Raw genomic sequence first — 14,259 nt, 5'->3', positions numbered from 1 at the left:
GGTAAATTAGGGAAGGCCGTTTGAATTGTATTACTAAACATGTAGTTCCAAATGTTCAGAATTCTTGAATTATTACCAGCACTAGAGATGCCTAAGCGGATGTGAATGCGATCCTAAAGGCATGATATCTAATGCACAAAAATGCAGAATAATGTATATGCAGGACCTGAGAAGGATTTCTAAATACATAAGTATTACATACTTTCAGAATATGCAGAAGATATGACCTGTTTATTAGCGTTGTTTTTATCCTAAGGTAGGATCTCTAAGTGTACATGGCAGCGCATAACATAATTGTAAAGTGCTAGTTATTAAAAGATTTTAACACATGATTCTGTAAGAATGCACATGCTGAAACAATAAACATGGAGACGTAAGAGCATGATTTCTAATGTGTGTATGAATCCTAAGCATGGTTTCTATCGAGCAGTTAGGAATATAAATGAATCCTAAGCATGGTTTCTATCGAGCAGTTAGGAATATAAACCTAATAACATGTTTTCTACCCTTAGCAACTATAGCATGCATATTTACCCTATCCCTTTTCACTTGCCACCCAATACTTATATACAACAGGTTATTACAGACCAACATTGAAATGAATTACATAAGTAGAAATGAAAAACAAGAAGTTATACTATAGGGAGCCTAATTAGGACTTCCTCCCCGAGTTTAGTAATAAATCACTTCAAGTGCCAAGATTGTTCCAAAGTCATTCATATATCAGGGTGTGTCAGAGTTCCCTAAGGACCTCAAGGGATCCCTAGCAGTGCTCACACCCAGATTTCATAGCTAAGACAGAGTAAGTGAAGTGTGGAAAGGCCAGCTTTTATGTGTCCAAGTTCAGAGGGAGATCAAGGGTCCCAAGGCAAGGCTCACACAAAAGGGGCAGAATCTAGTGGTCTAAGAGTACATGTGAGAGTGCTTGGAATAGTTTTAAAAGGGTTGAGTTGAAAACAGTTTTGTCAAAGCATGTTTGAAATAAGTTTGCAAAACAACAGAAGATTTGCCTAGGGGAAACAGTTTTGAAAGGAGAATGGGATAGGAACAACAACAACTTGGAACAAGCCAGCACACACAGAACAAATTTAAAGAATAGTATCATCTCAACATTCACAAGCAGGGAAGTAATGGGTTGGGGACATAGAGGGCCCAAATCATAAACACATAAACATGGTTGAGAAGAGATGCATATAGACCAGCAAGTACAAAGAATAAGTAGGAACTAATTGGCCTTCATAACACAAACAATTACTACTTCAAAGTGTTAACAAGGGAATCATGCTTGAAATTAGAATAGTAATAAGACATAGTAGTCATGTTGAGGACAAGGGTCTACATAATTAGTCATGCCACTTAGTGTTAATCAAGTACATTAGGAGTCTATGATACTAACATGGCATACTAGTTGAGGGAAATAAATAAAACTCAATTAGACATGCTGATTACACTTGAACAAGAGAGGGCAAAACTTAAGCATGCTGAATAAAACAGTAAATAAGAAAAACAATTAAACACATGAGCCATTAAGTTAGTGTAGAAAGAGACATGGATTAACAGACAAGGAGCACAAAGAGTTGAGTTTCATAATTGAACTAGGAACATACCAGTTAAGGAAGCAAAGTGCAGAAAGTAAAGCAAGTAGTGTTCCATAGTCTAGCCTTGGCTTTCAGCCGGCTAGACAAGCAGTTAGCGCAAGTAGTAGAGAAGGAAGAGAGAGTTTGAGTATGTGTGTATGTGTGTGTATTTTAATCTAATTGTCTGTGTGTTGAGAGGTAAAACAAGAGTGTATATATATCACTTTAGGAGTATAACTAATAAGGTAAAGAATCAGAAGCCAGTCAATTAGGGACAATCACAAAAATTACAGAATAAAATCACCTAAAGGGGTTCGGAATAGACCCCCTTAATTGGGGTAATTGATTAATGGTAACAACAGGAGTTTAATTAAGGCAAGGAGTCCAAATCATACCAAATAAGGAATCAGTAAGAATCCTAAAATTATACAGGCAATCAATTAAGGCAGAGATGATCAATTAAAGTCATAAACAAAGAAATAAATATAATCTATGCACACGAATCTTAATAGAGTAAAGTAATTAGCAAAACCTTCAAAAGAATAGTGATTTTTGGAGAGAATTACTCAAATCCCATAGAATAGAGATTAAACCGAGTAAGGCCTCAAAGATAATACAGTACTTAGCCGGAAAAGCAGGTTCGAACTCTAACAAAGATCAATTAGGGCAAAACCACAAAAATACCAGATTTAACAAGGAAAAATGTTTAAGTCCAAAGATAGAGTAAACTAACATGACTGGTACCACAAAAATACCCAAAATCGAAGCAAAGATTCAAGGAATCACATAGAATCAAGTAGGGTTTCATATTCTTGCACATATCAGTCACGAAGACGAAAGGGTAATTAATCAAACACTTAGAAGTCAGAAAAACCCTTGAAAAACAACTTGGGATGAACCCTGGTTTAGGTGGAGTGATTAAAAATTTGAAATAGTTAGTTAAAATAGGAGGTTTTACAAGAAAAACGCTTAATAATACTCGAATCACCTCAGATCTAAAAAGATCTGAATAGAATCGAACAATAGCGAATCTAGGGGTTTTCACAAAATAGTAGAGATTAAGAAAAATCTATTTAAAACTCATGGATATACCTAGATCTAAGACAGATCTAAAGAAAGGTGGAAAATCTCAAGAGTTAGGGTTTCAGAGAACCCAAAGAAGATGAGAGGACCTTAAAACGTCACCGCTTATAGCCAAAAAAAGTCATAGACCTTACTCGAACAACCATGGATGGCCGGAAAATGGCATGAAAAACCATGGATAAGAGTTGAACCGCTCCAGGTTCACTTGAGGACCTCAGGGTAGTGTCAAACCGGCATGGAGTGAAGCAGGGTCCAGGAGGTGATGAGAGGCCATGGTTTCCGGCGAGGGAGGTGGCCGGAGAAGGGTGGACAGTGATTAGGGTTTGAGGGTGTCTAAGAGAAAAGGTAGGAGGGAGAGGATTCAGTGGCAGCTCAAATGAAAAATAGGGTAGGGTTTGGAGGTTGTTTGATTAAAAAAAGGAAAGAAACGGTGTGTGGACCGTTGATCTGAGAGATCAACTATCGAGATTAAATAGGGTAGGTGGGTTCCGGGTTTGGGTATAGGTAAATAGGGTGTGGGTCGGGTTTTTTAATTGTAAATTGGGCTAGGAATTAGGGGTCCGATTTGGCTATAATTGAAAGCCAATTTGGCTATAATTTAAATAGCTAGTTTTTCCCTTTTTAATTTATAACAAATAGTAAATAAATTATGGAAAAATAATTATAATTCTGAAATGATTAATAATATATAATTATTAATTTAAAAATATAGGACCCAATTTTATGCATATAAAATATAATTAAATCTTAAAAACGGCTAATATTGCAATTATGTGCAATTTAACTTTAAAAATACTAAATGTAATTATAAAAATATGTAAAAATTACATTAGCCATATTTTGGCATAAATATAGAAATCCAATAGATGAACTATCAAAAAAATAATTTTGAAAATAATTATTGGGGATTTTATGAATAAAAAAGTGAGAAAATAAATCAATTTAAAACCTTAAAATTATGGAAAAAATAATAAAAACATTGGACATGCTTATATATGCATATATATGCTACTTTGAAGGTATTTTGCATATTTAAAAATATATACTGAAAAATTAGGTATCAACAATTACCAGTGCGTCGTTGTGAGGTTGAGACAAGATCTCGATGTCCTCATCGCTGAATGTGAGGGCATCCTTGGGTATGTAATCATGAGTTCGCTTTTCTCTGGTGATGGATATTTTTGTTCTTCTCATCATGGGCTTCTGTGGGGCATCGATGCCTCCCAAGATCATGTGGATGACTTGTTGTGGCTCATTTGTTTCATTCTTCTTGGCCGCCTCTCTTTCCCGGAACTGATTTTTGGCCCGATCGCTGAGGAACTCTCGGAGGTGCCCTTTACTAAGAAGTCTTGCTACTTCTTCTCGGATTTGGTGAAAATCCTCAGTCTAGTGGTTGTGCGTGTTGTGGAATTCACACACTAAGTTATGATTTCTTTGCAAAGGATCTGATTGCACGGGCCTGGGCCCACCTGGCATCTCTGATTTTACTGATGGCGAACACGATATCTGATACATCGACATTGAAGTTGTATTCCGACAAGCGAGGTGCCTCCATCGACCCTATGTACCTATCAAACCCGACTCTGCTGACAGGTCCCCGAAGGTTCTGGCTTCGGTCTATTCTTCGATCATTGCAGGGTATGTTACGCCTCCGGGCATTTCTTTTGTCCTCGGTGTATGGATGGTACCTTTCTTTGTTTGGCTTTTGCTCCTTCTCCAGAAGCCTGCTTGGGTATACCGAGCCCAAGGGGGCTCCTAGTTGGTTTTCCTCGACCTTGATCTTTGATTGGTATCGGTTGTGGACGTCCGACCAAGTCACAGGAGGATATTCGACCAGGTTCTGTTTCAGCTGCTTCAAAGCCACTGAGCTTCACTCATTTAGACTTTGAGTGAAGGCTTGTACTGCCCAGTCATCGGTAAGGATGTATTGTGGTCCGGGGCCACGTCAAACGGGCCTTAACGGGTCGGGCTTTGGCGATCCCGGGCCAAACGGTCCCGGGATTCACGGTTCCAATGTGTGGAACCGGCCCACGGTGGTCCTAAGCCCACATGGTCCCGGGCTAAATGGGTCGGGCCGGCGGGCCTAACGGGCTTTTTCTTTCCGGGCTATTTTTTTAATTTTTTTTATCTAAGGCACTTTCTTGTAAACTATATATGTATATAGTACTATAAATTGCTTATCTATAGCTATATAAATATATATAGTATGTATAGTATGTATATATAACGGTGTATTATGTGTATATATAATTAAATATTGCCTTATGTAATTAAATGTCTATTAAAAATAGCAGACTTATCATCAAATCTCTTGATGACTTAGCAAATCTTCTTGATAAGAAACTTTCTGGTTTAAATGTTAGACCAATTGATTTATCAAAAAACTTTGCTGATAAAATTGAGACTGTTTCTGATTATAAAACTGAAACGTAGTCAGAGCTTAATAAGCTCAAGGGTAAATCTACCGTTAAAATGTTCTAGAATCGTAAGGATTGATAAAATTGAGACTGTTTCTGATTATAAAACTGAAACGTGGTCAGAGCTTGTGCTTGAGGAGGGTATATAGCTTTAACAATATTATATATAGTTTATATTATATATAGTTTATATGTATTATATATATATACATATAAAAGCTATTGATATATATATAGATATATAGATATATATATATATAAGCTATAGATATAGTTCAAATTAAAGTTTACATTTAATACTTTAAATTAAAGTTCAATACCTTCAACATAATACTTCAAATTAATCTAACAAACTAGAACATTAAGCATAATAAGTCTAATAATTTTAAATAACACAAATTGTCTCAAATCAACTTAAAATCTTAAATACGAATGTTTGGAGAACGCACAAGACAACTCTTTATATGCCTCCTTAAAGAGCATGTGCGTTCCTTTCAACGACGAGTGTAGACTCGACCACAGTCCTTGCACTTTATTATGCAAACTTCTTCATTTTATTCTACCACATTAAAGTGTTCCAAAACAAATGGGTGCAATGTAGAATCATCGGACATGATTTAACTTGAATTAAGAATTTGAGTTTGAGAAATGAGAGATGAGTGAAGACTTGAATACTTCAATTTGAGTTTGAGAAATGAGAGAGATTGATGAATTTATGAGTAAAAATGAAAGAATGAGGGGGTATTTATAGTTGAGAATTGGGAAAAAGTGTAATTATAAAAAGTTTGGGGTTAAAATAAAGTTTGGTGGCCAAATGACTATTTTTTAAAGGGCCCAACGGATAAATTTTGAAGGCCAACGGCTAGATTTTAAAAATCCGACCATTGGTCTTTTTTTTAAAATTAGCTGTTGGAGCCCATTGGGCCCGGTTGAACCGGCCCAGGCCCGCCTGCCGGTCCCGGGCTCATGGGCTATTTGTGTTGAACCGGCCCACCACGGGCTTTTGCACCACTAGAGCCTAGGCCCGCTTGAACCGGCCCGTTTGGCCCGCGGTTCTGGGCCGGTCCCGGACCACAATACAACCTTAGTCATCAGAGACTAGTGGTAGTTCCATTTGAAAGCGAGATACGAACTTTCGCACCATCTCGTTCTCCCTCTGCTTGATCTTGAAGACGTCAGATTTCCTTGTTGCTACTTTGATGGCACCAGTATGTGCCTTTATGAAAGAATCCGCCAGCATGTCAAATGAGTCTATGGAGTTAGGAGCTAGGTTGTGATACCACATCATCACCCCTTTAGAAAGCATTTCTCCGAATTTCTTCAATAGGACAGACATCTCGTCATCCTTTAGGTCGTTGCCCTTTACTACACAAATGTAGGGATTGACGTGCTTGTTGGGGTCTGAGGTTCCGTTGTACTTTGGAAGCTCGGGTATTTTCAACTTCTTTGGAATGGATTTTGGAGCCGCTTCCTCCGAGAATGGACTTTGTGTGAACTTCTTCGAATCCACACCTTTCAAGATCGGGGTTGCTCCCGAAATTTGGTCGACCCTGGAGTTGTAGGTCTTGACCTTTTGTCATGGGCTTCTATCTTCTTCTCGCCCGATTTGATCCTCTTTGTGAGTCCTCGAGATTCTTTACGATGGCGTGGTCGGCTACCTACCCATTGTTGCTTGATCTCTCTGGTACCTGCTCGGCTGGGGGAGCCGTGCCCGGTGCTACCGTACTGGGAGTTTTCTGGTGACTTTGCAGTTGAGCAATCGCTAGTTGTTGTGCCTGCAACATTTCAAAAATAACGTGAAGTCTAACCTCCCGTTCTTCCCTAGTCGGGGTTTTCTAAGCTTCTTGTTGGTCTCCTTGGTGCACACTCCTATTAGTGTGGGAGCTTGCGTCGACGTGTTGGGCATCGCGTGAGACTATGTCCACGGAAATTGGTTCTGGTGCATTCTCAAGGTTCAGTGGTGGCACACCAACACCTGGAACATCCACATCATTCTCTCCGTGGTTCTCGAGATTGTTATTTACTGAGTCAGACATTTTGATCTGAAATCAAAAGATCTTGGCTAAGAAAAAGTGTGAAAGATAACTTGCGTTGTGTATAAAAACCAACAAGAAAATAATCACTATTATTTTTAGCCCCACGGTGGGCGCTAAACTGTTTACCGTGAAAATAGTAATAACAATTAAATTTGATTTAGTGGTTCTAAAAATACGTGATCTATTTTTACGCTAGTTGTTAGGCAGTTGATGCTACGTGAAAGACTTAGAAGCGAGATAAGAGCTTAACAACGAGATAATAATCAAACCGAATCGCTGTCGATCAGGGCCTCGAGCTTGCCTATTCGAGGACCTCGAGGTCGAGTTTGAAGCTCGACTGGGAGCTATCGAAGGTGGTCGAGGGAGATTAACAGTTATGAATAAATCAAAGACGGCTTTTTATGGCTAATAATAAGCAATAAATGATGAACAATGAGTAGAACACAATAAATATGAGCAATAAATGAGATAACGAGACCAAGAGAATGTGTTAGAGAGCAAAGAGAATGTTCTAGTATATTTAGTATGGAGCAACACATGTTTACAAAATGACAAGGATCTCCTTTATATAAGAGGGGAATCCCAACATGGTACAAGTGCATTTATTACAAAGATATGAAGATGGGACACTTAGCTAATGCTACGATACGAGCTCAGACTAGCCTAACAGATTTTGTCGGCTTTAGCTTCACGCCTCGGGAACTCCCCATCTTCTTCTCATAACCGTCAGTCTCATACTGTCTCGAGGTCGAGCGTCGATGGCCCTCGAGGGATGAAACTCGACCGTGATTTCGAGCCTTCGAGGCGTCATAACGATGGAAAATTGGACCCTCCGATTTTATCATATACAAGAGAAAAAACACGAAGAGTGATGCCGTGCAATTTGATAATTTCATTATATTTACCTGATACTTTAATTGTGAATTTAACTTGGCGGTTTCGTTACATATTTCGGAAGGAGACTTATTTGGTGATTCTTTACTACTTGTTCCTACTGTTACCCCCATCCCATTTAGTACCTTTAATATTTTACTTGTTATTTTTGTTGCTTCATATCCTAGTCAGTACCTCGTCGGGATTAGGCGCGACATTTACTGAGTATATAGGGTCGGTTGTACTCATACTACACTAGTGTACTTTTTGTGAAAATTTTGACATCGGTACTAGCGGAGTCTCGAGAGGCACTTAGCAGATACCCGTCAATGATTCGAGGTAGAGCTGCATTTTGTTGGCAAGCCTTGGAGTCACTTTCCTATTTTTTGTACTTTTCCATTTTTATTTTGGACAGTGATGTATTTCTTTCAAACCTTGCATTTAGTCGAATCAAGACACTCATGTACCTGTGACACCAAATCTTGGGGTGGTTGATATTATGTTATCGTTCAATTGTTAGATATTTATTGCTCTTCTTTCCATATTATCTTGTTGTATTGGCTTGCAGTGTTAGGTACCATCACGGTCCCGAGGTTGAAATTTCGGGACGTGGCACATGGGATTTCCATGTGGGATTTGCACAGTGACGCATATGGGTACAATGGAACAAAAATCTGTATAATTTAAATATCAAAGCATAGGGCAGTTAATTTCTTATTAATCGCTCTTTAGTAAAAAGATCACTTGGAAGAGACCAGCTTATGCTTGAGCTAGAATGCAATTCAAAAAATTTACAGCAAAAGGGAAATATTTTTAAGGATTCATATTCAATTATGTACACACTAACCAATCCAGCTAGATACAGCACGAAAACAACAGCTTATTTATAGCCTGTTTGGCCAAGCTTATTTTTGGCCAAAAGCACTTTTGGCCTCAATTTGGGGTGTTTGGCCAAACTTCTGGAAGGAAAAAAAGTGTTTTTAAAGAGAAGCAAAAGTAGTTTTGGAGAAACAGAAAAAAGTAGTTTTAGAGAAACAGAAAAAAGTAGTTTCTTTCCAAAAGCACTTTTTTGAGAACTATTTTTGAGAAAAATACACTTAGAAGCAGTTTTTTAAAGCTTGGCCAAACACTAATTGCTGCTCAGAAGTGTTTTTCAAACTAATTAGTCAAACACAAACTGTTTCTCACCAAAAGTACTTTTGATAAAAACACTTTTGAAAAAAAGCAGCACTTCTCAAAATAAGTTGATTTTTGCAGCCAAACGGGCTATTAGTTTTATACGATTGGGGGCGAAACTCAATTCCTCCGACAATAAGGCCACTCTTGTCACGAAGGCGTTCAATCTCCATAGATCTTGCTTCTACTTGTCCATCATCACCTCCCTTATTATAGAACTTTCCCAATTGTATTTCTATCCATCCATCAACTCTTATCTGTGCACAATTTTCATACAGTGGGCCAGTTTTATTCTTGAAAAATAATCTTGACGTACTCGGAATATACACATTTGTTGCTCGTTTTACAGCTTCACTTTCACTCTCATGGTTGACAAATCTAACCACTGCATTCAACAATTTAATGCCATATGCATCATTCACCAATTTGAATACAAGATACGCTGCATAGTGTGTCTCTGGAGACAGCATTATAGTTCTTATCTTCCCTCGAATGTCCAACCAACGTGCAGATTTAAGAATTGCCACTTCCGACAATCTATAATATCTGTTGGAATAAATATTTGTAAGAATATATATTGTTTTTTTTTTTACAAACATTTGAACCTTGTAAAATAATCAAACACATGAAATGAGAAAGACTAAAACCTTGAGTTAGGACGAATTGTCCATTCCCATTGTCGTGGGTTGTCAATCCCTGCAATACTAAGTTCCTTTGGTGCCACCATGAAACATTTGTCTCCACTCCACCTATCAAGTGAGAAACTCTGCAATATTATACGGTTAAAATAAGAACATTAGGTAAAATTTTGTGGTAATAAAGTAAAAATTGTTGTTGACTGATCACAAGTTAGCACGTAAGTCTTGCTGCTTAAACGGGGCAGGACGAGGCAAAATTTTATTTTTGAAACTTTTAAATGAGACAGGACAAGTGGTTGGTCAGGCTTCAGACCCACATTGGGCAGCTGGTATGGAAATGTGAGCCTTTTGCTGCTTTTGAAGCTCAGATTAGTCCTTGCGTTTCGTTATCAGTTACTTTCTCGTCCTAAATTTGGGTAAAGTTTTTTTTTTTCTTTTCATTTTCTGATAAACTTTTTGAATTTTTTCTACTGATAATATGACTACGTGGCTAAGGATCAAAGATTGAACAATTTTTGTCTCAAACCTCTATCACTACCTCCATATAATTTATTTTATAAAATATTGATTGTATAACGAGGATAAAATAATTTATTTTTGTAGTTTAATTTTCAAAAAAGTTTTATCAATTTGCTAAGTTGGCAGATTACATGCTTCAGAATAGGTTCTTACAAAAGGATATGCAAATTATTTCATATCTTAGGACGTGAATCTGCCACTAATACGAAGATCTTGTGATTCACCTTACAAGCTAAAGTATACCCCGTTCCAGTTTATGTGAACCTATTTACTTTTTGGTCAATTTTAAAAAGAATGACCCATTTCTAAATTTGAAAATAATTTAACTTAAACTTTCAATTCTACCATTAATGAGAAGTTTTTATAGTCACACGAATACACTGGACTCCTTTTTGACTTGTTTAAGACCACAAATTTCAAAAATATTTATTTTTTCTTAAACTTCGTACCCAATCAAACAGATTCACATAAATTGAAACTTCGTACCCAATCAAACAGATTCACATAAATTGAAACAGATCGAGTATCTTATATTAATTGGAATTTAACTGATTATTCAATTTAATGAGGCAAATATTATATTCTATTCTAGTCTTGCCGTGATTTAATAGTAACAGACAATAAGATAATACTCCATGGTTTATGTTTTAATAATAAGAAATCAAGCAGCATTCACTAATGCTCATCGTTTCTGTTTTAAAAATATAAACGTGTACTTTGTTTAAAAGATTAAATAGAGCACCCACAAAGGAAAAAGTAAAAAACGAATTCAAAGGACACTTAAATGGGGTAGGGCAACATTCTTAAAAAGATGCTAAATTGGGTGGGCAGGTCAAAATATTAGCACATCAAGACTTACCCTATCCCGCGGTCCTGATTTACATCCCTATTAAGATCTACTAAATTTTTTAAGCTAATTGCTTTAGACGGTGGAAGCCCCTTGAAACGTTTAGTTTATATATTTTCTGGAAAAAAAATAGTAACATTTGAAAAGTTAAAAAGTATTAAAGATATGTTAGAACTTGTATAAAGTTCAAGAGAAAAATGAAGAAAAAAGATTATATATAATAGAGAGAGTCAAATATTTCTATAACAGTCTCGTTTGTTTCAGATATTTTAGATGTTATAGCGAAGTGCTGCTATAAAAAAAATATTATAACAGAACATGAAATTTGGTTCCGAAAAAACTTGACTTTTATAGTGAAGTGTTGTTATATATACAGAGAGGTTTGACGGTATATATATAGAGAGAGTGGGGGAGGTGCACAATAATATTAGCCTAAATCACCAATTTGTTATTATAAAATGCCATATTATATAAGTTCGTGTGAAATATGTAAAGAAATTAAAATATAAAAATTTAATGAATATGATGAAATTATGAATCATGTATCTTGCTTGTCCTACGAAACAAAATAGTCTCCACACATCTGTGCGTATACGTTAGGAGCGAAGGTACTAATACCGAATAACTTTCACTAAGCAATTTTAATATTTTTTAAGATACTGACATTTTGAGTAGGTTTTCTGAACATTTAATGCCATATCTTTTGTGGCCAGTCGATCAATTTGATATTTGGGTGGAGTTTCAACTACACGTGTACGATTGCAGAAGCTTAAGAATTACGGAACAGTGCATATCCTTGAGTTCTTTAATGAAAGTTCAAAGTCTCATGCACGGCGTTTTACGACTGCCTTGCCCTAGGATAAGTTTTCAAATGAGTCGGATTCAAGATCTGAACATTGATATATTCAATTATTCTTAACAGTTTTTTTTTGTACTGAACTTATTTTATTTTTAAAACTATGAGTTCCGTTTGAAAATAAAAAAATAATAATTATAGTTTCAAAATATAATACTTATTTTTTAAAATCTTTCAGATTAGTTTTCATATTTTGCGTTGAAAGTATTGAATTAGTTATATATAAGCTACACCCACAGGTTTGAGCAAGTCCCAACTTTTCTTTTAAAACATGATTACCACAAATGAAAAAAACCAAACATGATTGGATTACAACTTGGGATTTACGTTACGTACCAATTTGCCTCCATCAAGGAGGATATGTGAGTGAGAGAGGCTAAGGAAGAGCTCTTTTTTGGAGGCGCAAATGGGAGGAGAGGAGATCATAATTTGAGCTTGATGAAGAAATCTGTCCCAAACAACATCTGATTCGGCGGCGGACTTGAATCCCTTGGATACAGCCGATGATGTTGCTGCAGCTGCAGGATTTGTCAGTGAAAGAATTGCTGATATGCAGTCCTCCGGCAACTTCAAGAAATGGTTCATTGCTACTTGGTAGCAAATCACATCATATGTGACGAATGGATGCTAGCTATCTAGGAGAATATATAGATATTTTTTGTTTTTGGTTGTTGAGTGTTGACCATTAACATTTGTCTCATGATTTTCATGTTGATATTCTCTCTCTCTCCAATAGTTTATAGAAGGTAAACATTAATTTCTAACCTAGCATGTTGCATAAAATTAGTAAGGTAGTTTGAGCAAATAAAACAATTAAGTCAATTAGGTATGCTTCTCTAAGCTAGCAGTAAGCTTAAATTGCAAGTAGTATAGACAGGAAAAGAATTATAGTTAATTAATGAAAACAGGATTTTTCAATAATTAGCACAAGTACGCACTCGTCACCTCACGTACAAGGCATTTCAAATATCAACAATACCAAATCCTAAGGGGAGTTCCCCCACACAAGGTTAGGCAAACCACTTACCTCGAACTGGCTCAAATAATCAACCTGAAACCACGCTCTGGCCACGAGTACTCAACTCCAAATGGCCCAAATTTATTCAAATCAATTGCATAATGTAAATATAACTTCAAGTAACTGATTCCACTAATTAATTCTAAGCTAATACGTGAAATTAGGAAAAATGACCAAAACGCCCTCGGGCTCACGTCTCGAAATCGGGTAAAATTTACAAATTTATAATCCTCACACTCTCACGAGTTTAGTCATACCAAAAGTACCAAAATAAAACCTCAAATGATCCCTCAAATCACTACTCAAAGCTCTCCAATTAACCAAGCCCTAACCCCCAATTTACCACTGATTTTCCTTCAAATTTCATGCTTAGAACGATAAATATCACTATAATAACGAGCTTAGGAACCAAAGACCTTACCTCAATGAATCCCTCTGAAAATTTCCCTTGAAATGGCTCCCAAAAGCTGCACCTCGAATGAAATATTGAGAAAAATGGCCAAAAATCGCGAAGGGTGAAATATATACCTTCTAACCTAGGGATTCCACACCTGCGGTCAATTCCCGCTTCTGCGGTATAACCCACCGCACCTGCGATTTTCACTTAAAGGTCTGGGACCGCGCCTGCGATCACTCTCTCGCACCTGCGCCATCGCAGATGCGTCAAGATGTCCGCTTCTGCGGCTCCACCTGACTCACCTTTTAGCCACTTCTGCGGCTTTCTTCTGCATCTGTGGGAGTCGCACCTGCGGCCTCCCAACTGCAGATGCGGTTTTGACAACAACCATAAAATTTCAGCTGCCAAACTCAACTCCAAACTTCCCGTTAACCACCCGAAATCATCCCGAGGCCCCCGGGACCTCAACCAAAAGCACGGACAAGTCATATACCAATATCCAAACTTATACAAATCTTCAAAATACCTCAAACAACATCGAATCAACCAATTAACATCAGATTAAAGCCTAAGAACTTCAAAAACTCTCAAATTACGCTTTCGATAAAAAAGTCTATCAAACCTCGTCCGAATGACCTGAAATTTTGCACACACTTCACATTCAACACTACATAGCTACTCCAACTTCCGAAATTCCATTCCGACCCTTAGATCAAAATCACACTATCGAACCGGAAACTTTAAAAATTTAACTTTCGGCATTTCAAGCCTAAATAATCTACGAACCTCCAAAATACGAACCGAACACGCCCCTAAGGCGGA

The 14,259-nt window shown here is 37.1% G+C and overlaps 1 protein-coding gene across 1 annotated transcript; it reads right to left on the bottom strand.

The window, feature by feature from the left end:
• Positions 1-8,757: 8,757 nt before the first annotated feature.
• Positions 8,758-12,714, bottom strand: LOC107764448 (F-box protein PP2-B10-like). Its single transcript, XM_016583010.2, has 3 exons — positions 12,359-12,714; positions 9,810-9,928; positions 8,758-9,708 (listed from the first exon to the last, which is right to left on the bottom strand). The coding sequence occupies exons 1-3, from the start codon at positions 12,605-12,607 to the stop codon at positions 9,171-9,173; spliced, it is 906 nt and encodes a 301-aa protein (XP_016438496.2). The 5' UTR covers positions 12,608-12,714; the 3' UTR covers positions 8,758-9,170.
• Between the last annotated feature and the right edge of the window lie 1,545 nt (positions 12,715-14,259).

Source organism: Nicotiana tabacum, chromosome 16, assembly GCF_000715075.1.
Source record: "Nicotiana tabacum cultivar K326 chromosome 16, ASM71507v2, whole genome shotgun sequence".
In the NCBI taxonomy this organism is placed as follows: Eukaryota; Viridiplantae; Streptophyta; class Magnoliopsida; order Solanales; family Solanaceae; genus Nicotiana; species Nicotiana tabacum.
Note: the sequence above shows the minus strand (reverse complement) of the source record. Positions and strands in the feature narration are given on the sequence as shown.

Excerpts from the sequence above, each read along its gene's own strand:
- LOC107764448 (XM_016583010.2), bottom strand. The coding sequence starts at position 12,607 with ATGAACCATTTCTTGAAGTTGCCGGAGGACTGCATATCAGCAATTCTT. Across the intron at positions 9,929-12,358 it reads TCCTTGATGGAGGCAAATTG|AGTTTCTCACTTGATAGGTG; the intron begins GTACGTAACGTA and ends ATAATATTGCAG. Across the intron at positions 9,709-9,809 it reads ACAATTCGTCCTAACTCAAG|ATATTATAGATTGTCGGAAG; the intron begins GTTTTAGTCTTT and ends TTATTCCAACAG.